General features: G+C 38.1%; 1 protein-coding gene across 16 annotated transcripts in view; it reads left to right on the forward strand.

The window, feature by feature from the left end:
- The first annotated feature begins 4,940 nt into the window (after positions 1 to 4,940).
- The window catches only part of WNK1 (WNK lysine deficient protein kinase 1), a 142,598-nt gene continuing 121,495 nt past the window's right edge, over positions 4,941 to 26,043 (forward strand). For 5 of the 16 annotated variants that reach the window (XM_081311637.1, XM_081311646.1, XM_081311647.1 and 2 more), the window contains exon 1: positions 4,946 to 6,799. In XM_081311637.1, coding sequence (XP_081167763.1) covers positions 6,035 to 6,799 — 765 coding nt within the window. In that variant the 5' untranslated portion in view covers positions 4,946 to 6,034. Of the gene's footprint in view, positions 6,800 to 26,043 lie in introns of all 16 variants that reach the window. The other 11 variants (XM_081311645.1, XM_081311652.1, XM_081311639.1 and 8 more) reach the window with 5 other exon arrangements.

Here is a 26,043-nt window from a genome sequence, read left to right on the forward strand (position 1 = left end):
ATACTGAGGATTAAACTCAGGGGCACTCAATCATTGAGCCACATCCCCAGCCCTATTTTGTATTTTATTTAGAGACAGGGTCTCACTGAATTGCTCAGTGTCTCACCACTGCTGAGGCTGGCTTTGAACTCACAATCCTCCTGCCTCAGCCTCCTGAGCCTCTGGATTACAGGTATGCAACACCGCACCTGGCTGTAATTTACCTTTTAACATAACTTAAAAAATGCCTTTTATATTTCCCAGTGTATTCATTTCTCCTGGTATTTTTATTCCTTTTTGAAATCCAAAATTCCTAAGCCATCTATAGCATACTAATACCTCTACCCGCCTTAAAAAAAAAAAAAAACATTTCTTGTAGTGCAGTTCTGCTTGAATGAAATCTCTCACTGGGGGAATTCTTTCTTGGCTGGGGAGTAGTGGTAAAACACCCCAGTGGGTATATTTTGTAATATATATGCTTCCTAGATCATTCTGATAAATATTTTCCTGCAAAAGTGTGTTAAAAGCTGGGAAGTGTTATGGATTCCCATATAAAAATATTTTTCCCAGCCAGGTTCTGTGACTCATGCCTCAACTCTGGAGGCCAAGGCAGGAGGATTGCAAGTTCAAAGTCAACCTCAGCAATTTAGTGAGACCCTGTCTTAAAAAATTTATGTGTGTGTGTGTGTGTGTGTGTGTGTGTGTGTGTGTGTGTCTGGCTGAGCAGGAAGGTCAGCTTGAATTATATAACAAGACCCTATCTCAAAAAATTTTCCACAGTGTTCTTTTCAGGTGATGTAATAAACTTACACTTGGTGATGCCATACAATGGAATATTATATATGCAGTCACTAAAATGATCTTTCTAAAAAACAGTAATGACATTGGAAGTGTTTACAACTTAATTATAATTTTTAAAAATCTCTTATGGGAAGAAATACACTAAAATATTAAAGGCTAGTATCTCTAGCTATGAAGTTTGCTGATGATTTTCTTTTTTCATATTTTATTCTGTACTTTTCAAATTGTCTCAAAGTGAATAAACGTATAGATGCTTCTTAGTGCACATGTGCAAGTATTTCTCCAAGGTACTTACCAAAAAGGGGGAATCAAACTATGCATATTGTATATCTTAATAATCACTAACAAATTGTCCTCAAAAAAGCTTTTATTAATTATGCTATCATTAAAGGATGAGTTTTCCCAATCCTTGCCAACACTTACTATGATAAGTTATTAAATTTTTGCTAATTTTAAGAGAAAAAATTATTTTAATCTATACCTCCCTATTTACTGAATTTCAACATTTTTCATGCTTATCTCTGTCATTTGCATTTCCTCACTTCTCAATTGTTTTTTTCATGCCTCTTTTTTTTCTATATGATTTTTTCTTAGTGATTTATGGTGTTATTTTTATATTTTGGATATTGGTTTTTCAGAATATGGACTCCAAAATTTTTCTGCCAGCTTGTACCAGCTTGCCACTTGTGTTTTATTGAACAGAGTTCTCAATTTTGATATCATCATATTTTTCTTAGTTTCGTATTGGTTTGTTTTGGTACTAGAAATTGATGTTCTACTACTGAACTTCATCCCCATTTTTTTTTTTTTTTTGTACTTTGAGACAGAGTCTCACTGAGTTGCTCAGGCTGGCCTTGAATTTGCACTCCTCCTATGTCAGCTCTGAAGTAGCTGGGATTGTAGGTAGGTGGCTGCCACACCCAGCTCAAATATTTTTCTTTATGACCCTATGCTTTGAAGCTCTATCCTATCCCATAGTCTATATTTAATGTGGCTCAAGCGGTAGCACGCTCGCCTGGCATGTGTGCGGCCCGGGTTCGATCCTCAGCACCACATACCAACAAAGATGTTGTGTCCGCCGAGAACTAAAAAATAAATATTAAAAATTCTCTCTCCTCTCTCTCTCTCTCTTTAAAAAAAATAAATAAAATTTTTTTTAGCTTTTTAAAAATGTTCAGCTCTTTAATCCATTTGGAAATTAATTTATAAATGGTGTGAGGTTGATACAGATCAAATTTGTTTTTCAAGTGAATAATTATTTATTATCTTGCTTTATAGACTTGAAATGCTATTTTTCTAATATATGATATTCTCATACAGTCACATGGTTCTGTTTCTGTTCCCTATCTCATCATCTCAATATAGTAAAAATTCATTTCTGGATTTATTTATTTATTTATTTATTGGTGCCAGTGTCGCTTAACCACTAAGCCACATCCCCTGCCCTTTCTTGTTTTTATTTTGACACAGGGTCTCACTAAGTTGCTTAGGGCCTAGCTAAATTTCTGAAGCTGACTTTGAACTTGTGAGTCTCCTGCCTCAGCTTCTCAGGCTCTTGGGATTACAGGCATGTGCCACCATACTTGGCTTGTTCAGGGTATTTTAGACGTCTTAAATCAAAGCTGTTACTGACTTTTGTTGCTAGCTAGTTACCAGTGGCAGGGACCACATAAAAATCAAATGTGAATGCATGGAAAATAAAAACATCAAAATGAACAAAAACTTGAGCGAATAAAGACCATGATGAGAGAGAATAAAATACTTGTGTTTTTATGCATCCAAAAGTCATAATATCAAGCCTCTGCATTCACTATATCATCTATCTAGTGCATTCACTATATCCTTTGGGTTGTTTCTGCTACCTCTACTCTTTCACATGATGCTTTATATGGATGATAGAGAAGTTTCTTTACATGGTAATTGAAATAACAGAAAGGAAAAATACTATTAGGGATTATAGTAATGAATAACAGAAAAGTATCATATTACTTGGAGGCTGGTAAGCATTAAAAAGAAAACTGAACAAATAAGTGTTTAAAGTAAAAAATCACAATACACAGTATAACCTTTAAATCTAACCAATGTACACAATATGATTATACTCAAAATTGTATCTTTTTCATAGTAAAGCTAACATTACACAAGTAGGAAAAGCTGTCATGTGGGCAAATGTGGTTTTAAGTCAACAGTTAATTCAATTATTTATGATAAATTTAGGTGTTCCTGGTTGAAAAGTCATGTTGATGGGGCATGGTGATTGTTAAGGGACTTGTGTTTAATGCATTGTGACCAAAGTTTCAGGGCTCAGTAAACAGGAATAGGCAATAAAATCTTTTAATAACCACTTACACAGAAACATCCTATTTTTTTTAATGGAGGCAAAAAGTGAACATTGTGATTAACTGATCTCCTTTTAACTCACCAGTTTATAATTAGTTGCCTTATATTATAAGCTGACTTTTTCCCATTAAAGCAACAATTGAGCAAGTTCTAAAAAGCAGCTTCAAGAAGTACAACAAGTGTACTTGACAGTCATTTCTTCCCTTGCTTATATTAGGTTATGATTGGGGATAACCATTAACTACATAAAAGACTTACCATTAGCATATCAAATGAAAGATTTAGTTTCTAAAATGGTAACTCACATATTTTTGTACTCTGGTTGTCTACTGAATTTGCATTGTAAAATGTCCATAACCAGCATATTCATGAAAGCTACCAACAACCATTGTTTTAAAACAAACTTTTTTTGTAAACCTGAAAGTGTAGCTTTTGGAAAACCAAAAAGAAAAAAATAGCAGAACATTTTTAATATACTTTGCTGAATAATATGAATTGTACAGCAACAATCCTCCGAGTGGAGATCATCTAGATAAATTGTGCTAACGAATTTTCAATCTAGCTGCTTCGAAACTACTTTCTCAGCGTGGTCCTCGGCTACCTGTGCGTTTCTGAGCTCGCTCCATAGCGGGCGCTGACGAGAAGCTGCAGCGCATCCACGCTCTGATGCGGTTGCGTACGTTTAAGCGCTTCCCGCTCTTACCGGCTGGGCTAAAACTTCAACTGCCATCTGACTCACAAGTCTGGTTTTCTACTCTGTCTGGTGCCCCCTGGTGCTCAGCACCTGCACAACCTTGGGTAGTTGCAAGGAGCAAAGGGGTCCAAGGAGTGCAAGGATGCTTTGAGGAAAAGCATTCCATTTACTGTGAACCGTATGAGATCCAGATTTCCTGAGTCCATTGCCTTGGCATAAATTACATAAGTACATTCGTGCAGCTCGAGAGGGGGTGGATAGATAGATATACCAAGTCCCTAAGTAAAAGAAAGCTGAAAAATAAGTTTCAACCAACTACAGAGGCAGAAGTCAACTCAGCCCTTTCAAGTTTGTAGACCAGACACGAGGACACAGGGACTTTTATCTTCTTCGAACCCATCTCCCCGCCCCGGCACCGGTCCCGTTGATTCTTTTTCAGGAAAGCAGAGTTCACTATGATCCTGGATCATAAGAGAGCCCATCTGAATTTCCGTTTGGGGATTGGAGCTGAGAATGCGGCCTTAATTGCTGTGGAGGAGAGAGGATGGAAGATAATTCTTCCTGTCTTCTTCCCTAATTAATTTACTTAATATTAATCTCATGTGTAACCTTCGGAAAGTTTTCTATGGGTCGTTGACCCCTCTTCTCCACTAGCTCAGGCTCTAGTTATCCTCCTTTGCCCTTCCCCTCCACCCCTCCACCCCTGGTCACTCAACACTACTGAGTCTCTTTCCATTAAAGATGAACAACAGATAATTTTTCATTGCATGGAAAGCCTAAAAGCTCTCTATAGCAGAGAATGATGGGAGCCTCTCCCCTTGTTCTCCATTCCTCTTCTTTATTCTTCTTCCCTTCTTTTAACAATTTGTTCCTAAATAATGCTTTTCCTAGCAAACGCTGACTTTAGGATAGGGTTGTGACGACCCACGATGACTCTCCCGTCAGGCTTCCAGAAGAGGCGGTTTCCAAAGAAAACTACAACTCCCAGGAGCCATCAGGCTAAAGCAGCCGCAGGGTATTACGGAAGTCGTAGGCGCCTTTTGCCTCAGTCTCTCTGGCGTCTCCCGCATGCAACTACACGTCCCAGGGCGCCTCAGGACTGGAACGCCTGCGCGAGAGCCCTGGGCACGGTGGGGGTGGGGCCGCCCCGGGCGGCGGGGGGCGGGGTCCGAGCGGGTTGTGTGGAGGCTTCAGACTCCGGCGCCATTTAGCGCGGAGAGTTTCCCGGGCGGACGCTGCTGTTCTTCTTCGGCCGCTCGTACCCCCATCTTCGGTGACAGAGGCGCCTGGTGGGGGTGACTGTTCTTTTCTCTTCCTATCCCCTTCTCCCAGTCTTCTCGGTCTCCTCTACTCTTGGCCCAGAGAAGCAGCGGAGCTCGGGCCCGCGGTGAGCGGCCCTCCCCTCCCCACCGTTCCCTCCCTCCGTCAGCCCCCGGCACCGGCCCGGGAGGGGACGAGGGTTTGCCAGGCCCGGGGCGGGCGGGGAGGCCTCGGGGAAGGGGGGGCCCGCTCCTCAGGCGCCGAGGCTTCGAAGCTTCGGCTCTCGGCATCTGGGCGATGGGCTCTCTGTGAGACTGGTCCCCTCGCTGGGGGCGCGTGCGGCAGGAGGCGGCTGCCGAGTGACCGGAGCCCGGGCCGCGGCCCTCCCTCGCCCTGCTCGGCCCCTCCCACCCCTGTGCCCTGGGGCTGCCACCGCCCGGGCGTCGGAACTCGTCCCTTCTGCGCTGTGCCGCCGCCCTCAGGGCCTAGCCCGCCCTGCTCGGCGAGCGGCGGGACGTGAGCGGTCGTCGCATCCGCAGCATCCGCCTTGCCTCACTTCACCTCACCTCGCCTCGCCTGGGTGCCTGCTCCCCTCGCCCTGCCCCTCATGACTGCGGCGCCTCTGCTGCCACAGCCCTGCCGGCCGCCGCGCGCCGCAGGATGGATGCGGACCGTGCGGCGCTAACCCCCGTGGCTCTGCTCCTGAATCTCCCGCCGACGAGCCCGCCTCGTGAGCCGCAGCAGCTTCGGTGCCAGCAGCAGCCGCCGCAGCTGGGCCCAGAGTCCCGTGTCGCCTTCGGGGCTCCTTGTCAGTGTTGAGTGGGGAGTCGTCCGGTCCGGGTCGCTCCGAACCCGCTGTAGGAGCGGTGCCCTGCAGACCTTCGCGGCTCCTGCGGGTGGGCCCTTCTTCCTCTTTTCATTCTCCTATCCAGCCGACTCGCCTCACCCAGCGGACCAACCATGTCTGGCGGCGCCGCAGAGAAGCAGAGCAGCACTCCGAGCTCTCTGTTTCTCTCGCCGCCGGCGCCAGCCCCCAAGAATGGCTCCAGCTCTGATTCCTCTGTGGGCGAGAAACTGGGGGCCGCGGCGACCGATGCTGGAACTGGTAGGACCGAGGAGTACCGGCGCCGCCGCCACACTATGGACAAGGACAGCCGCGGGGCGGCCGCCACCACTACCACCACGGAGCACCGCTTCTTCCGACGGAGCGTCATCTGCGACTCTAATGCTACTGCGTTGGAGCTGCCTGGCCTCCCTTTCTTGATTCCCCAGCCCGGTGTCCCCGCGGTTGTTCCACAGATTGCTCCATCAGAGCCCCACCGGGAGGAGACCTTGACTGCTACCGCCGTTTCCCAGGTGGCCCAGCAGCCCCCAGTCACTGCTGCCCCTGGAGAACAAGCTGTCGCGGGCCCTGTCACCTCGACTGCCCCAAGCAGTACCAGCAAAGACCGCCCAGTTTCCCAACCCAACCTCGTGGGGAGCAAAGAGGAGCCACCACCGGCGAGAAGTGGAAGTGGTAGCGGTGGTAGCAGCGCCAAGGAGCTGCAGGAAGAACAGAGACAGCTACAGGATGATATCGAAGAGCTGGAGACCAAGGCCGTGGGAATGTCCAATGACGGCCGCTTTCTCAAGTTTGACATCGAAATCGGCAGAGGCTCCTTTAAGACAGTCTACAAAGGTCTGGACACTGAAACCACTGTGGAAGTCGCCTGGTGTGAACTGCAGGTAAAGCCCCACCTACTTCTTTATTTTTACGGCCCTTGGATCCCAAACTTGGCTCTGTTCAGCCAGTTTATCGAGTTCACCCTTTACGTGTAATTCTGTTTGAGTGGAGAGGTGAGGCCAACTTTGGAAAGGAGTTGAAATTGGGAGAATGTGAAGCATGGACCTAGGTGTTTAAAAAGGTAAAAATTTTTGATATAGGAATTTGTTAATAGACAGGAGGTGAAAGTCAGTATAAATATATGATTTCCTTGTTATTGGTTAACTGTCTGGCTGGAAACTTGGAATTAATAGGGAAGTTTTTGAATTAGGAAAGTACAGAGTCTTCTTGCCCTGTGCATTTCAGTTTCATCAGAGCCTCTGTAGGGATGACTTGCTCTTGTGTTTGAAGTCCTTATGTTAGAGGTGGTGTGTTTTCATTCCTGAGACCAGGTTGTTTTTTTAGAATAAAAGGGACCTTGTTCCTTTGAATATATCTTACTTGTTGGCTTCACAGGCATTTAGTAAAAAGTAATTGTGAAGACTGTCTTTGCTCCTTTGGAATTTATGCTCTGGGACTATTAAGATATAGTTATGTTTTTGCTATTGCTCTACCTAATGCTCTTTAAGACATATGGTAGCTGGCAGTAATCTGAATGTTGATTAAAAAGAATGACTTTAATTCATTTACTCTACAACAGCCATGCAAAATTGTGTTAGTGCTTTGAGAATTGTAATGTTATCATCGCCTTAATCTTATTATAAAAGATTTTTAAGCTAAACTTTTCCAAGAATTCAAAGGAATTACTAATGCTTCCCTTTTTTTTAACACCCTAGGGAGGTTTTCCTTTTAAATAATGACATGTCATTCTGATGGACAAGTGTATTCTAGGTTTAAACACTGGGTTACTTGTTGCTTGACATTTGTAACACCTTGCTTTGACTGTTGCGCTCACAGGGGAGTGAACACAGACTATTGATAGAAGCAGAATTTCACTGAAGGAAAAGTTATAATCTACGGTATACATGAAAAATGCCATTACCCATATTCTTCTTGCCAAGACAGTGGACCAAGCTGAAATAGGATAGGAAAGTACCTGCATGATCTTGAAACTTCATGTTAATACTTAATCTTTTGAATGTCAGTTTCCAACTGACCAAGGCCATATCAAGCGTGAAAGAAAGTTAACACAGCATATGGAAGTAAACTTAAAAACTGACAAGTTCTTTAAGACCATAGTAATTTCTTTCTTTCTTTCTTTCTTTTTTTTTTTTTTTTTTTTTTTTTTGTGGTACCAGGTATTGAACCCAGTGGCACTTACCACTGAATCACATCCCCAGTCCTTTTTTTTTTAGTTTTTATTTAGAGACAGGGTCTCATTAAGTTGCTCAGGGTCTCAATAAGTTGCTGAGGGTAGCTTTGAACTTAAATTCTCCTGCCTCAGCCTCCCAAACCATGGGGATTACAGATGTGCATCATAATTTCTTAAATTATGTATTTGATATGGAACTTCTAAGCATTGTGAAGTAAAAACTACTTATTAATTTTATAGTGGTTTAGAGTTTGAAAGGTAACAGACTTTTTTTTTTTTTTTTGGTACCAGGGATTGAACTGGGGGGTACTCAACCACCAAGCCACATCCCCAGCCCTATTTTGTATTTTATTTAGAGACAGGGTCTCACTGAGTTGCTTAGCAACTTACCACTGTTGAGGCTGGCTTTGAACTCTTGATCATTCTGTCTCAGCCTCCAAAGCCACTGGGATTATAGGCATGTGCCACCACTCCTGGCTGTGCCACCTTGCCTGGCATTAGGCAGACTATTTTCTAGAAAAAGCCTGTCAAACTATACTCCTATAGTTAGTCAGACTCAAAAACTTAGGTCTGATTTCTTTTGGTGTTCAGGTAAAAATTTACAGGACGACATCTGTTTCTTTTTTGTACCAAGGATGCTAATCGTCTGGGAATTTATTCTGTTATAATTTTATATTTCAATAAGTAATTTTTAGTGATTTTTGTTTCCTGTTTTAAAATATTGGACCCAGTGAAATGTTGGGCATGTTATGGATTAATTTTGTTAATTTCAATTATTTCACTTTTAAGCCTTCTGCACAATGTGTATTTTCGCTTTATCATCTGGAATTTTCTGATAGTTTATTGTCTTAGAACTAATAATACAGGGCAAAAAAAATCGCAATTGACTGATGTCACAATGAGAACTGTCTAAGTGTCTCAGTTTTTCTAAGGACTCAAAACTTTTTGGATTTTTTAGTTTTTTATCTAGGCAGGGCATGATCAACCTAAGGAAAATCTTACATCACATAATAATTTTAAGCCAGTTTAGGATTTGGCTGCAGAACCAAATGCATCCTAGCTCATTGAGTGGTACCTTGGTTTAGAAACTTCCATGTCATTTTGCCCATGCTTTTACAATTTTTCATTTTGTGCTACATGATTTATCGTAGCCCAGAAATTCTTTATAACAGTAGTTGGGCAGTATTTTTATTTTTCTTGACCAGGATACTTGCAGTACATGCCTAATAAAATATCAGTAGATCAGTGTTTGATTTTTGACTTTGGGTCTGAATTAAAGGACAAGCCAAAAGATTACTAAAGATTGGGAAGAAAGGAAAGCTTTTCACTAAATGTATACTTTTAACATGTTTATTTTTCCATAGCAAGACAGGAAAAATATTGTGTTCAGTTGTTAAATTAAAAATCTTAATTTTTAACTGGGAGAGATGGTGCATGCCTGTAATCCCAGCAGCTCCAGAGGATTGTAAGTTTGAGGCCAGCCTTAACAATTTAGCGAGGCCCTAAGCAATTTAGTGAGACCCTGACTCAGAATAAAAAATAAAAAGGGCTGGGGTTGTGGTTGAGCCCTTCGGTGTTCAATTCCCGGTTTAAAAAAAAAAAAAAAATCTTAGTGTATTGAACCTGGGAGAAATTTTAGGTTATCATGCCCAACTAGGTCATAGAGTATATAAATAGACTGATGACAAGCAAAAATTAAACTGGTTAGGATCTAATAATTTAGGAGATGTTAAAACATTTGTAGTCCAAAAAATGGTTAATAGTAATTTCAAATGAATAAATATTATTTTGATGTAGAAGGGGCTGTAAATTTCTAGAGAATTCTGGTTACTTAACATTTCAGGCTTTTGTTTGGGGTCTTGCTTTTTTTATTATTGTTTTAGTTGTAGATGGATAAAATATCTTTATTTTTATTTGTTTTTATGTGGTGCTGAGGATTGAACCCAGTACCTCACATATTAAAGGCAAGCACTCTACCACAGAGCCACAACCCCAGCCCTGGGTATTGCTTTCATCACTTTAAATGGATATATATACACACACACACACACGCACACACACACACACACACTTTGGGGGATGAGTGAGTGTGGTACAAAAATCAATCTGCTTTCTGTCAAGCTATTTTTAGAGTTATGGTATGCATAATTATATAGTAAATCATCAATTCTTTTTCAAAAAAATGTATGTATTTTTAGTTGTAGATGGACAATACCTTTATTTTTATGTAGTGCTGAGGATTGAACCCAGTGCCATACACTTGCTAGGCAAGCACTCTCCCACTGAGCTATAATCCCAGCCTGATTCTTTTTTTTTTTTTTAATATTTATTTTTTAGTTGTAGTTGGTCACAATACCTTTATTTTATTTATTTTTGTGTGGTGCTGAGGATTGAACCCAGGGCCTCATGTGCTAGTCGCTTTCTACTGCTGAGTCACAGCCCCAGACCTCCCATCGATAATACTCAGAATACTTTGATACTTCAGTAATAACTGAGATGCTTTGAGTAAGATGTAGATTTCTTTACCTGGATTTATTAGGCAAATGGTATGCCTTAATTTTAATACCCAGTTGCCATGGTCAGAAAATGTTACTGCTGGGTTGTATCTCTTAAGAGTTTACATTTCTTTTCTAGAGAGGGATGTCATTCTTTTAAAAAAAACAAAACAGTAAATTTGCTTTAAGGAAACATTAATATACAGATTTAAGAATAGTTTGTTTATTTAAATATACTTCCCCAGTTTGCCACTAAATAGTGAGTTTACTTGATGAAGTATGTGTTTCCAGATCTACCTGAAAGGGGAAGTCAAATCATAATTTTTGCTTATATTTGAGCACTAAGTAGACCTTAGTGATTACTTTTTTCTCTGGCTTTTAAGTTAAGGTTCATGTCTATTGAGTGTATGATCTCAATGTTTTATGAAAAGTTTAGTAGTACTACAGAAATGGGAGATGGTTCTGTGACTCAGAAACTAATTTATGGGGCTGGGGGGCTGGGGATATAGCTTGGTTGGTAGATTGCTTGCCTAGCATGTATAAGGCCCTGGGTTCAATCCCCAGCACCATCTTTTTTTTTTTTTTTTTTTGGTACTGGGGATTGAACTCAGGGCACTTCACCATTCAGGTACATCCCCAGCCCTTTCATTTCATTTTTAAAAAATTTTTGTTTATTTTTTTAATTTTGAGAAAGGGGTTTTGCTGAGTTCCTTAGGGCCTAACTAAATTGCTGAGGCTAGCCTTAAACTTGGGATCCTCCTGTCTCAGCCTCTGGAGTCACTGGGAATACAGGCAGTTGTTGGGATTACAGGCATGCTCCATTGGGCCCGGATGTACTGTAGTTTTTAAAATAACTCGTTGAATGGAATCTCCCCATTTGAATATTGAAGGATTTTTGTTCCACATTATTTTTTAAGTTTGTGCTGTATTCCTTATTTTTTAGAGTGAGAATCTGTAGTAACTTGCAATCCTGGGAACTACATTTGAGTTTGTTTTTTAAGTTTTGAAACTCACTGATTAGGAAGAAGTACTGGCAAAATTCAGATCACACCTTTACCTTTAAGTAAGGGTAGCTACTGTACAAATTAAAGAATGATGATTTATTGGGGCTGGGGTTATGGCTCAGTAGTAAAATGCTTGCCCAGGGGCTGGGTTTGATCCTCAGCACCACATAAAAATAAATAAATGAAATGGAGATATTGTGTCCAACTATAACTAAAATAATAATAATAAAAACATTGGTGATTTGTTTTAAATAACCCTTTATTCTTTTTTTTTTTTTTTTTTTTGGTACCAGGTATTGAACCAGGTCACTTAACCTTCTGAGTTACATCCCCAACCCTTTTTATTTTTTTTTTTTTATTTATTTTTATTATTTTATTGTTGGTTGTTCAAAACATTACATAGTTCTTAATATACCATATTTCACAGATTGATTCAAGTGGGCTATGAACTCCCATTTTTACCCCGTATACAAATTGCTGTGTCACATCAGTTACATTTCCATTGATTTACAAATTGCCTTTCTAGTGACTGATGTATTCTGCTGTCTATCCCATTCTCCACTGTCCCCTCACCCCTCCCCTCCCCTCCCCTCCCCTCCCCTCCTCTCTCTCCATCCCCTCTACTATAAATCGTTTCTTCCACTTATATAATTTTTCTCCTACTCCTCCTTTCCTCTTATATGTAATTGTGTATAACCCTGAGGCTCACCTTCCAATTCCATGCAATTTCCCTTAACTCTCACTTTCCCTCCCGCCTATCATCCCTGTTTAATGTTATTCTTCTTCTCCAGCTCTTCATCTCTACCCTGTCCTTGGTTACTCCCCTTATATCAAAGAAGACATTTGACATTTGTTTTTTAAGGATTGGCTAGCTTCACTTAGCATAATCTGCTCTAAGACTTTAGGGCCTTTTAAAATTGCTGAGGCTGGCTCCTGAGTTGTTGGGATTGCAGGTTTGTGCCACAGTGCCTGGCTCCTTTGTTCCTTTTAAACTGGATAGAACAGAATTAAGTGACAGGATGATTTCAATTAGGTAAGATTTGATTTAAAATACATGTAGATATGTTGCTGTAGATAATAACTTTGTGGTGCAGGAATTGAGAATTAAATTTAGATTAACTTTTTTTTTTTTTAAGATATAGTTCTTTCTCAGTCTTAGGAGTTTAAATGCTTTCAGTTTCTCTTATTTACCTTTTTTTGGGGGCAGGGGTGTGCAAAGTAACACAATTGTTCCTGGTCTAAGAACTTGCAAAGAGACTGTTTTGTGTAAAACAGATTGGGAGTCTTTTGTTGCCTGTTGACATCATTTCTTGATGTTAATATTGAAGTGTAACATCCTGGTCATTTGAAATTCATCCTAGTCCAACCCTGTGGGGAAAGTTTTTAACTAAAACTGTGGTCCCATTTTCAGAAATCATCCTACACCTGTTTTTTGGGTTTTCTGGTAGCTTTAAAATTGTTTTAGCTAAAATTCTAAAGTAGCTAAAGTAGTTACATTCAAATTATAATTCCTAAAAATCTTGGTATGCATGAAATAATTATGATCACAGTTCTTAGGTTTTTGCTTATACCAGTTCTTGAAGTTACATTGATAGATATTCAGTAACTTGCATTTTATTTTGAGACTTTTGGTTTTAACATAGGACAAATTTGTCTTTAGGAATAGGTGAGACTTAGTGTGACTCTAATTTAAAAATGTTTTAAGAGGACATTTTTCTGCAATATAACATAATAGTTAAGAACTAAACTGCCTAGATTTGAATCCTAACTCCACTACATGATTGTGTCACCTTGGGGCAAGTTCTGTGCTACAGTTTCCTATCTGTAAAATGAGTGTAAAGAACATCTGCTTTATAGTTATGATTAAGTGAATAAATATATGTAAAACTTGTAGGACAATACCTGACACAAAAATAGTAGCTATACTGATACAGCATCTTAACTTATATTGTCCTTTTGAAGGAGGGACTCCATGAAGATCTTGATTTATTTACATTTATGCTTAAAAATAAATAACTATTACTGTTGGTATAGAACAGTTCCTTAGAAGAGGAACCCTGAGTTGAACATGTCATTGGTGTTTTCAATTTCCTAAGCTTTACTTGGCCTTTGCCTGACATTTACTTTCATGACCTGTCACTTTTTCTGAACTTCATTTCCAGAATCTGCTAGATCTTTGTCTCATCTACTTTGCATGTACCTGAGAAGTATTCTTCCCTTTGGTGGATTCATATGCAATCCTTAGTCTTTATCACGTTTAATTGAATTGAAGTTGTTTACATACTTTGTCTACTTCACTAGTCTTTGAAAGGTCACTGTAATGTAATAGAGTACTACATAATAAGAACACCAAGGCAGAACACTTGGGGTTCTAAATTGACAGATTATTTGATCTTGAGTAAGGAACTATAGTGCTGATTTATTAGCAACATGTCCAACTGATTTAGTATTGTTGAGGATCAACTGAAATACTATGATAAGGCACTTTGATAAATGTAGTGTTTTCCAGAGTATAACAATAAAGGAACAACAAAAGGTTTAGTGCTGGGGATGGAACTAGGGCTTCTACATGCAAGGCAAGTGCTCTGCCACTGAGCTATACCCCCATGCCCACAAAAAGTACTTATATATTCAGTTTGAAGGATATGAGTTGTCACTTTTTACAAATTTAATATTTTAAACTTCTTAGATAAGTGTTTTAAGAGCTTTTCATTTGTTTAGGAGCTTTTCATTAGGCTCCCACTTCTGAGGCAAGTACCGTGCTCACAGTAATTCAAGGCAGATATTTTCTTAATTTTATGTGATCTTACCAAATCTAAGACAGGATAGCTTTTCAGACTGAAGAGAAATTGTCAGAAGCTCTTAAGAATGTTTTTATCTAGAAAAGGCTTATACCTTTGACAGTTGGCAGATTTAATTTTGTATTAAATGTGAAAGAAAAAGTGTCAGTAATCTGCTTGGTTTTCTAATTGACTTTAAAACAATATCTCCACCTTAATTTGATTTAATTAAAAAAATCTCAGGTAAGCTTTCATAAAAATTAACTTTCTACTGTTGTGACTTGACTTGCAAAATTGCTATATTAAATGTGTTATACTAGGGCTGGGGCTGTAGCTCAGTGCCTTCCATGTGTGAGGCACTGGGTTCAATCCTTAGCACCAAATAAAAATAAAGATATTGCATCTATCTACAACTAAAAAAAATAAAATTTAAAAAAAACAATAAACGTGCTATACTAAATGAATATTTTTTTTTTTTAAAGAGAGAGTTAGAGAGAGAGAGAATTTTTTGATATTTTTATTTTCTAGTTTTCGGCGGACACAACATCTTTGTATGTGGTGCTGAGGATCGAACCCGGGCCGCACGCACGCCAGGCGAGCGCGCTACCGCTTGAGCCACATCCCCAGCCCCCTAAATGAATATGTTAATGATTTTTAGAAAAGACTCAGAGGCAAATGGTTTTCTCAGGAATTTAAGAATTCTTAGGAAATGAAACAGTTGAATTTAATTTAGTTGGAACAAATAAAAAAATGAATTTAATTTAATTGGAACAAATAAAAATGAAGAATAATTTAACCAGCTACTGGCGATGCTGAAGCAGAAGGATCACAAGTTCACACCCAGCCTCCTGGGCAGCTTGTTGAGACCTTGTCTCAAAAGAAAAAAAAAAAAAAAAGAATGAGTTGGGATGTAGCCCAGTAGTAGAGCACCCCTAGGTTCAATCCTCAGTACCACTAAATAAAATAAATAAGAGTGGGAAATAAGCTCAATATAATCAGTGTACTTGTGTCAATTAAGAAAAACCATGAAGCATGATGGCTCACATTCCCAATCCTACTAGGGAGCTGAGACTGGAGGAGTGAAAATTCGAGGCCAACAAAAGAAAAGGTCTGGGAATTTGGTAGAGTGCCTCTGAGCTCAATACCCAATACCCCTTCTCCCTCTCAAAAAAGAAAATCTATACATCTTACCATCATTTCTGTATATATGTTTTTGTGCCACTGAGGTTCAATGAAGTTGTTTACATATTTTGTCTACTAGTCTTTGAAAGGTCACTGTAATGTAATAGTTCATTCAGTTTCTTAATAGAGCCAGATCTGCGTGTCGGTTTTTGTTTTGGTGAACATATAGGCAGTGTTTACGTTAATCTTACATTAATCAAACAGACTAATGTGTAAACAATGGGAGATAAAATTAATTAGTGAATCAAGTCATTAATGATGTATACTTTTTCTATTAGAAGATAGAGATTAACAGATTATTTGGGATTACAAATTTGCAGTGGGTTTAAGGAGTGGCTTCCAGTGGTCAGGAAGTTGAGAAAGTAAGTGAAGGCCATTTCTTTTGGCAAGGTTGAATGAACAGGATCAGGGAAGACTGGATAAGCAGAAGACATGATGGAGGGCGAGATGAATTGAAGGTGAAGCGTGAAGTGAACTATGGATTGCGTCAACTTTGATTTAGTATCTGTCCTAAGAATCTGTTCTAAGCCAGTTACTGTTTTAGCTTTGGTTCTTTGTGGATAGTTAAATTCAGTCCAAATAAATTTTCATATTTTATGTCATTTATCAATAAGTTTCGAGAATCCTTACTTGTAGTATTTGGTGTAATGTGTTGATTCTTAAACAGTTACTTATTTCTTTCCTATAATCTCTGGCATTCATGCTTTTTTGCATAACAGTATTGTGAGGTATACTTTATAAATGGAGTACCTCTGTGAATTACTATCTTTGCATGTCACTTGAGACAGCTAGATTTTAAGTACAATTTCATTACACAGAAGGTTCTGAATTATTTTATCTTTCCTAGTTAAAATGGACTTAAAAAAACAACAACAGGAGGGGCTGGAGTTGTGGCTCAGAGTAAAGCACTTGCCTGGCATGTGTGAGGCTCTGGGTTTGATCCTCAGCACCATATATAAATAAATAAAAATGGAAAGAAGATCTATTGACAACTCAAAAAAAAACAGGAAGCTTAAAACTACACACACACACACATACAGTTACTTTCTTCACGCTTTGTATTTTAAGTAGTGTTTGCAAAGTGTTCTTTGATAACTAATGTATTAGTAATTATTAACAATTATTTACCCACCAATTAGGCTCCCACTTCTGAGGCAGGTACCATGCTCACAGTAATTCAAGGCAGATATTTTCTTACTTTTATGTTTGAGGTTTAATCATTTGTTTAAAATCACATGGGTTCTCATTCTTTACACTATGTCTAGTTAAACCACAAAGTTTGAGTTCTAGTGAAATTTTAAATCTTTTGCTCCATTTAGCAGTTACAATTTATGGTGGAGCATCTTATACCTTTTATTCTTTTTCTTGAAATAGATCTCCACTCAAATGACCTTTTTTGGCAGTGTAATATATAGATTCTATAAGGAGGAGGCTAGATTGTTTTATTATTGTCATTGGTCTTAGTCTAAATAATTTCTGTATATAAGGATTGTCTATGGTCATGTGACTTAGTTTTATTTACTTTGTACATTGAAGTGATAGTTTCTTAGCTTAGTTACTGATACTGTGAATTGACTTTTCTCTCTTTTTTTAACCTTGTTTTTTTTTTTTTTTTTTTTTTAACCTTGTTACTCCGCCATTCCTTCACTGTTTATTTTGACATGTCATATATGCTACTGAGAAGGATTTGGCTCTTGTTTGTTTGAATACCAAATGGAATCTCATTTAAATCATTTAACTATGCTTGAAACTCTCTGAAATGTCTAATTTATTTAGTAATGTAATGGGAATAAGATGGTCCCTTATCTCCAGTAAGGTCTTCATATAATTGAAGTTTTGTCCTCGGAGTAGTAGTATTTTGTATTTCCTTGTTCTTTTAAATGGAGGATCTGAATCTTTGCAGAAAATGACTGAGAGCACCAACTATTATATTAAATAAGAGTATGCTTAAAGGTTACTTGGTGGGCACTTTACCCTTATTATATTCTTGGAATTCTGAAGGTTTTGAAAAAGTAGTTGTTGCTCCAGTTTTCCATTACTGCTTGTTGCTGTTGGCACATTTGTATCAGTCTCCTTATTAATGGTTGCTTCTGGTATTCTGAACTGGGCAACTAAATTGCCATTTTTGTTAAAGTTGGTTTAGATGTTTTAAAGGTAAATAAGTATTAGTAAAAATCATTAGTAGGTTGTATTTGTGCTGTTGAGGTCTTATTTTCTGGCTTTGGTTGTTTTTCTTCTAAGTGATTGTGAAGAAGTAAAATAATAATGTGCTGTAATAATGAGATTGTTGGGGTGTAATTTGTGGGTGCTGTTTTATTTAATTTAGAGCATTTTAAAAAAATATTTATTTTTTGGTGTAGATGGACACAACACAATGCCTTTATTTTTTTTTTTTTTTTATGTGGTGCTGAGGATCGAACCCGGGTCCGGCCCATGCTAGGCGAGCGCTCTACCACTGAGCCATGATCCCAGCCCAATTTAGAGCATTTGATTTAATCTGATTTAAACCTGATAGAGGGTACTATTTATTTATTTATTGGTACTAGGGATTGAACCCAGGGGCACTTAACCACTGAGCCACATTCCCAGCCCTTTTTATATTTTATTTTGAAATAGGTTCTTGCTGAATTTTGAATCTATTTTGAATAGGTTCTTAGGGTCTTACTAGCTTTGAGCCAGCCTCCTGCCTCACCCTTCAGAGTGGCTGGGGTTACAGGCTTGCGCCACCATACCCGGTATGCTACTACTGTTTATTATTTGGCTAGCATTGGGTTATGAAAGTTCATAGACTGTTGGGTAAGAGTTTTTCTTTTTCCTGAAATACTCTTTTTAAAGATAATTCACGTTTGGGCTGGGGTTGTGGCTCAGTGGTAGAGTGTTTGTCTAGCCTGTGTAAGGCACTAGGTTCCATTCTCAGCACCACATATAAATAAAATAAAAGTCCATTGACAACTAAAAGAAAAATATTAAGTAAAAGAGATAATCCATATTTATCACTAGTTTTATATGTATTTCTGGGATTTGAGATTTCAGCTTTAGGAATAATGTAGGTAAAACCTGCATGATACTTTAGCAGTTTGGTATAAAGTAATATCATTTGTTTCTGTAACCACCAGCAGAGACTATGAGTACATCATCCTATAGATTTGGATTCCTGGGTGTTCTTTGTACTAATATAATTTCTTTTGTTTAGGTCAAACAATCCTATGCTCTTTTATACCAGGGGTAATCCATGCTTGGGTACACAAGTTCTCACCTCTAAATATGGCAGATTTTTCAAAATATTTCTGTGTGGTAGAATACATGGGTCAGTAGAAACTTTTGGCTTTTGTTGAAATACAAATCAACCTTTAATCCCCAAGTATTGGTTTAGACTTTAATTCTCCAGTCTTTCAAGGTAAATTGCTTTACTGTGTACGTATTTGGAGGAGGGACTTTTCTACCAGGGTAATTGATTCAGGGTCTGTTAAGTCCTCCCCTCCTCATTTTTTAAATTAGTGCATTATAGTTGTACTTGATGGAATATGTTGTTACATATTTGTACATGCACACAAGATAACAACGTAATTTGGCCAATGTCATCCCCTAGCATTTCCTCCCTCTCTTGCCACTTTCCACCACCTTGGTCCCATTCATTTCCCTTTGATTTTTAGGAGATTCACTTCACCTTTTTTTCCCCTTTTTCCTTTCTAGCTTGAGTGTATGAGAGAAAACGACTTTGTAAGTTTGACTTATTTCACCTAACATGATGGTCCCTAGTTCTATCCATTTTCTTGTAGATGACATAATTTCATTTTTCTTTATGACTGAATAAAATTCGTTGTGTATGTATACCACAATTTCCTTATCATTCATATGCTGATGGACACCTAGGCTGGTTCCATAGTTTGGCTTTTTTGAATTATGCTGCTATAAACATGGCTATGTGTGTATCTCTGTAATAAGATGACTTAATTCTTCAGGATAAATATTGAGGAGTGGTGTAATTGGGTCATATGGTAGTTCCATGCCTACTCTTCTGAGGAACCTCCATAGTGGAGGAGGATTTCCATAGTGTTGTACTGATTTACAGTCCCATCAATAGTGTAAAAGTGTTCTTTTTCTCCATATCCTTTCCTGCATTTATTATGATTTGTATTCCTGATGAGTCATGAAACATGAAATCTCAGTGCAGTTTTGATTTGCATTTCTCTAATTACTTATGATGTTGATCATTTTTTCATGTATTTGGCCTGTTGGTATTTCTTTTGAGAAGTATCTGTTTAATTCATTTGTCCATTTTTTAATTGAGTTATATGATTTGGGGGGGTGTCAAAATTTTTGAGCTTTTTATATATTCTAGCTATTAATCCTTTGTTAGAAGAGTAGCTAGCAAAGATTTTCTCCCATTCTTTGGGTTTTCTTTTCTAATTCCTACTTGTTTGCTGTGCAGAAGCTTTTTAATTTTATGCCATTCCATTTATTAATTCTTCACATTATTTCTTGAGCTTTAGGGATTCTATTGAGAAAGTTGTTGCCTGTGCCTGGGTGCTGGAGTGTTGACCCTGTGTTTTCTTCCAGGAGTTGCATAATCTAATTCTGAGGTTTTCGATCCATTTTTCATTTGATTTTTGTGCAAGGTGAGAGATAAGGGTCCAGTTTCATTCTACATATGGATTACCAGTGTTATAAAACTTTTTGGCTGAACCATATTCCCAGCCCTTTTTAAAATTTTTAAAAATTTTGAGACAGGGTCTCATTAAACTGCTTAGGGCCTCGATAAATTGCTGAGGCTGTCCTTGAATTTGGGATCTTCCTGCCTCAGCCTCCCAGAGCCACTGGAATTAACAGGTGTGTGTATGTGCGCCCCACACCTGGCTTTCTCCATTTTGTTTTAGTTTTTGGCATACTTTTACCCACCTTCTCTTAGGTCAGTATTATTTAATATTGTTGATAGGGAAAGCTTTTACCAAGTAAAATATAGAACCTACTACATTCTTTTTTCAGGTTCTGTTTGCTTCAGGTAATTAACTCAGAAGGGCCATTCAATTCATAGATCGAAGAAGTGCTCCTAAGTGAATTGCTCCTTCCTACCTAGACAAAAAAAACAGAAAAGGCCATCAGCAACTTACAAATGGTAGACTCGCCACTTAAATATTTGTTCTGCTTAACTAAGTACCCTACCTACTTCAGAAGAGATGCTAGTTTAGATTTTATTTTATTTATTTATTTTTTTTTATAATTTTTAATATTTATTTTTTAGTTCTCGGCAGACACAACATCTTTTGTTGGTATGTGGTGCTGAGGATCGAACCCGGGCCGCACGCATGCCAGGCGAGCACGCTACCGCTTGAGCCACATCCCCAGCCCCTAGATTTTATTTTTGGTAGACAAGTTATTTGTGTTGTATTCTTTATGTCTCCCTAGCTTTTTTCTTTTTTTGGACACAAGTACCATAGTGATATTTGCTGGTGAGTATCCTATGTTTATAAATAACTGTTTGCTTTGTATGAGAATCATGAAAATCTTGACCAATTTCTTTCTATCTTATAAGGGCAGAAATGAAACTGCCATACTATCCATAATCACCACTATCATAGTCTTACAAATCTTTAATGAGTAGTATATACTTGGTGGTGCAAATACATTATTAGTTTAATGTTTTAGACATCTATTTAAAGTTGACTTCTTCAATAGTAAATACTTAACCTAAATGTTATACAATGCAGTTTTGTTCTTATTATCTTCTGATATGGCAATACTTGAAAAAAAACCAATTCTTGACAATGAAATACTATAAAATATAGCAACTTTTTCCTATTTTCTAGAAACTGCCTTCTGGGCCTTGTTATTAAAGTTTCCATTAGATTTGTGGGTTTTTTTTGGGTGGGGGTGGGGGATTAGACTCAGGGGCACTCAACTACTCACTGAGCCACATCTCTGGCCTTTTTTTGTATTTTATTTAGAGACAGGGTCTCACTGAGTTGCTTAGTGCCTTCCTTTTGCTGAGGCTGGCTTTGAACTCCCTAACCTCCTGCCTCAGCCTCCCAAGCCACTGGGATTACAGGTATGCACAATGCAGGGCTCCATTAGGTTTTTTTTTTTTTTTTTTTTTTTTTTTTTTTTTTTTTAAATAATTGATGTTGGCTTTTTAAAAAAATTTTTTTAATTTTTATGTTGTGCTGAAGATCGAACCCAAGGTCTCACACATGCGAGGCGAGCGCTCTACCGCTGAATCACAACCCCAGTCCTCCTTTAAATTTTGATGACATCTTTACTTTCTTCTTTTTTTGAGGGATGGGGGTGTGGTACTGGGGATTTAACCCAGGGGTGCTTTCCCACTTACTACATCCCCATCCTTATTTATGTAAAAAATTTAAGCTTTATTATTTTTTATTTTTTTGTAGTTGTAGATGAACAGAATGCCTTTATTTGTTTATTATGTGGTGCTAAGGATTGAACCCAGTACCTCACACATGCTAGGCAAGTGCTCTGCCACTGAGCTACAGCCTCATCCCTTAACCTTTATTTTTAACTTATTTTTTTTTTAATGTGGTGCTGAGGATTGAGCCCAGTGCCTCACCCTCTGTACCACTGAGCTACAACCACAGTCCCCTATTTATTTTTTATTTTGAGACAGGGTCTTGATAAGTTGTGTAGGGCCTCACTAATTTGCTAAGGCTGGTTTCAAACTTGTGATCCTCCTCTCACAGCCTCCCCAGTACCTGGGATTATAGGTTGTACCATCACACTTGGAGACATCCTTGCTTTATGCATAAGATATTCTAGATTCATTTTATTATTTTACCCCAGCCCATACCAGCCATTTATCTTGGAGCCCTGATTCCTTTTAGTATAGAGTGGTACTAAGAAAATAAGATCTGGGTGCCAGATCTTAAAAAAAAAACTGGGGCATTGCTATTTCCAAGTTCTTTCAGTGAAGAATTGGTTGTCTTACAGAATACCATAAATTGGGTAATTTATAAAGAATAGAAATTTATTTTTTCACAATTCTGGTCTGGGAATGCCAGGATCAAGGCAGTGGCATCTGGTGAAGATTTTCTTGCTGGATCCTCACACTGTGGAAGATAGGGCAAGAGAGAACAAACCCATACCAGAAAGTCCCGTTAGACCAACATTAATTCATTCATGAGGGCAGAACTGCCACTTTCCATCCCTGTTATATTGGGGATTAAATTTCCAACATGTAAATTTTGGGGAACACACTCAAACATAGTAGTTAGTTTTCTAACATAGTATTTAGAAAATATTTAAGTATATGTGTGTGTATATTTATTTCTATATCTATATGAACTAAAAGCCATGAGTTAGGCTGGGGTTGTGGCTCAGTGGCGGGGCGCTTGCCTTGCACGTTTGCGCCCTGGGTTCGCTCCTCAGCACCACATAAAAATAAATAAAATAATTGTGTTCAACTACAACCAAAAAAAAATTTTTTTAAAAACCCATGAGTTTACATTGATAACTCCTATTCCAGTTCAAAGTAGGGTTCATTCATACTTTCCCTTTTTCTGTATTTATACCTTCAAGAGTAAGAAATCTGGTTCCTGTTATCTAAATATATGCACTAATTTGCAAAATCCCCCTGAACACATAGCTAGTCTCTTAACTTCTTTGGGTTGATGTCCCTTCCAGGCAGGTCTTCAATTGCAGTAGGGCTGCCATATCTGCTTAGTCTAATAACTCACTCTCTGATAGCAGTACTCTTAAATTAATTTATTTACTCTGTCCTTTACTTTCTTTTCGATGTAGCTTTTTAGCTTCAAAGTTAAACATATGATATAAACCGCCCTCAATTTTTTTTTTGGGGGGGGGGGTCACAGGAGAAAGATTGCAGTAGTGGAGGAGAGCTTTTCCTTACCCATATCCAAAGTCATTCCCTATAAACACAGATAACCACTATGAATCTAAACATCAGGTTCAGTGTTTTTCTGTTTTTTAAAAAATATTTTTTAGTTACAGTTGACACAATATTTTATTTATTTATTTGTATGTGGTGCTAAGGATTGAACCCAGCACCTCACAAATGCTAGGCAAGTGTTTTTCCGGTTTTTAAAAAAATTTTACCTACTTTTATCATTGTGTACATCATGTCATGTTTACACTGAGAGCCAATGTTATTAGAAACTTCCATTCTGTTTGAACACCAAATTATCCTAGAAGTTGTCTTTCATTGGTTTTTCAGTTTATGGTATATATATCTTAGAGCTGTGCTGTTCATTATGGTAACTACTAGCCACATGTGGTTATTGAGCAGTTGAAATGTAGCAAATGTAGCTAAGGTTGACAAAGGAATTGAATTTAAATTGTGTGTGGGAGGTGGGTACTGGGAATTGAACTCAGGGTTGTTCTACCACTGAGATACATCCCTAGTCTTTATTTTGAGACATGGCCTTGCTAAATTGTTGAGGCTGGCCTTGAACTTGTGATTCTCCTGTCCCAGCCTCTCAAATTGCTGGGATACAGGCCTGTGGCACCTACTATGCAAGGCCCTGAATTTTAAATTTTTTATTCAGTTTTAATGAACTAAAATCCAAAAACTTATAAGATTTTTAAGTATGGTTGGAATGAGTTGGCTTATGTATATCTACTTTATAAACAAATCTAATCATGAAAAAAGTTATTTCATGCTTTGTAAATTGTGTGAAATCGAAATACAGGTCAAATGTTTCCTTGCTTGCTCCCCCTAGTACTAGGGTACTAGGGGTTGAATTTAGGGCCTCAAGTATGCTAGGTAAAGTGTTCTGCCACTGATTTATATACTCAACCCTTTCTTAAAAAAGTTAATTTTATTTTGAAACAGGGTCAGATTGCCCAAGCTGGCCTTGAACTTGGAATTCTCCTGTTTCAGCTTCCCCAGTGGCTGGGATTTATAGGCTTGCCCAACTTGTTAAATATTTCTGATGAAAATTTATGATATTAAAACATTTCAGCAGGACCCAGAAAATAATGCCTGTCATCCCAGCTAGTCTAGTGGCTGAGGCAGGAGGATCAAAAGTTGGAGGAAGATCTGTTTCAAAAAAGAGAGAGAGAGGGAGAGGCCTGGGCATGTAGTTTTGTTTTCCCCTAGCATTCACAAAGCCCTGGGTTCAATGTCCCCAGTATTAATCCTCAATTTTTTTTTCAATTAAAAAAATGAATTTCAAGTTGAAATGATAATATTGGATATATTGGTTAAATAAATACAAATATTAATTTCATGTTTCTGTCCCCGCCCCCATACTCTGGGGATCAACCCAGAATTTTGCACATATTAGAGGCAAGTGTTCTGCCACTGAGCTTCATCCCAGTTCTTTTCTTTTTACAGTTTTAACATGGCTACTGGAAAATTTAAAATTGCACTTAGCTTGACATTATGTTTCTGTTGATTGTCACTGACTTAAGCTATTTTGCTAAATAAAATGTTGTAGAAGAGCTGATGCTGCAGTAAGTTTACTACTTCCTTTTAAAAATATCTTAGCACCTTCCTTTTTATGGTTTCTTTCATTAGCACCCTTGCAAACTAATTCTTTAGCTTTGTCAAACAGAAATTTGGGGTTTTAAAATGTTGTCTTTTGGTTTGTGGTGTTTTTATAACCTGATTATTATAACTGGAATGCCTGTTTAAATTTTTATCTTATTTTTGTCATTTACCAGCATATCTGCATCAGAAATGATATTTCTTATAGTTTTGTTCTTTGAATATGGTAGTCATTGCTAAAAGCATAGTAGCATTCAAGTGTTTACTACAAATATTTTAAAATATTTGGTAATTACATTTGTCCATTTTAGATAAAACTACTTGTTCATGTTCGGATATATAGTTAATGTATAAACTTGCTGTTTTATATCCTTTAATTCTAGCCATTGTTGCTGCTTAAACTTGTTAACTAATTTAGTGCTCATTCATATATCTTTTTTTTTTTTTTTTTTTTGGTACCGGGGATTGTACTTGGGGGCACTCAACCACTGAGCCACATCTCCAGGCCTATCTTGTATTTTATTTAGAGACAGGGTCTCACTGAGTTGCTTAGTGACTTGCTGTTGCTGAGACTGGCTTTGAACTCATAATTCTCTTATCTCAGCCTCCTGAGCCACTCGGATTATAGGCGTGCATGGCTTCATTCAAATCTTTTGTGTGTGTGTGTGTGTGTGTGTGTGTGGTGCTGGGGATTGAACTCAGGGCCTTGTATATGGGAGGCAAGCTGTTAAATTGATTTTTTTTATTATCTTGTTTATAAAAGGAGACTTTGTAGTTCAACTGTTGCATGAAGATTTTCCAAAATAATTAAATTCTTGAATTGATTGTGCCTCCACAAAAAAATAAGGGTGAAAAGTAAAGGGCTGGGGCTGTAGTTCAGTGGTAGAGTGCTTGCCTTCCACTTGTGAGGCACTGAGTTCCATCCTCAGCACCACCTAAAAATAAATAAATAAATAAATAGATAGATAGATAGATTGTATCTATCTACAACTAAAAAAAAATTAAAAAAAGATGTTAGTGAAAATACAGTTAACTGC

This window comes from Spermophilus citellus (genome assembly GCF_964194105.1).
Source record: "Spermophilus citellus genome assembly, chromosome: 10".
Classification (NCBI taxonomy): Eukaryota; Metazoa; Chordata; class Mammalia; order Rodentia; family Sciuridae; genus Spermophilus; species Spermophilus citellus.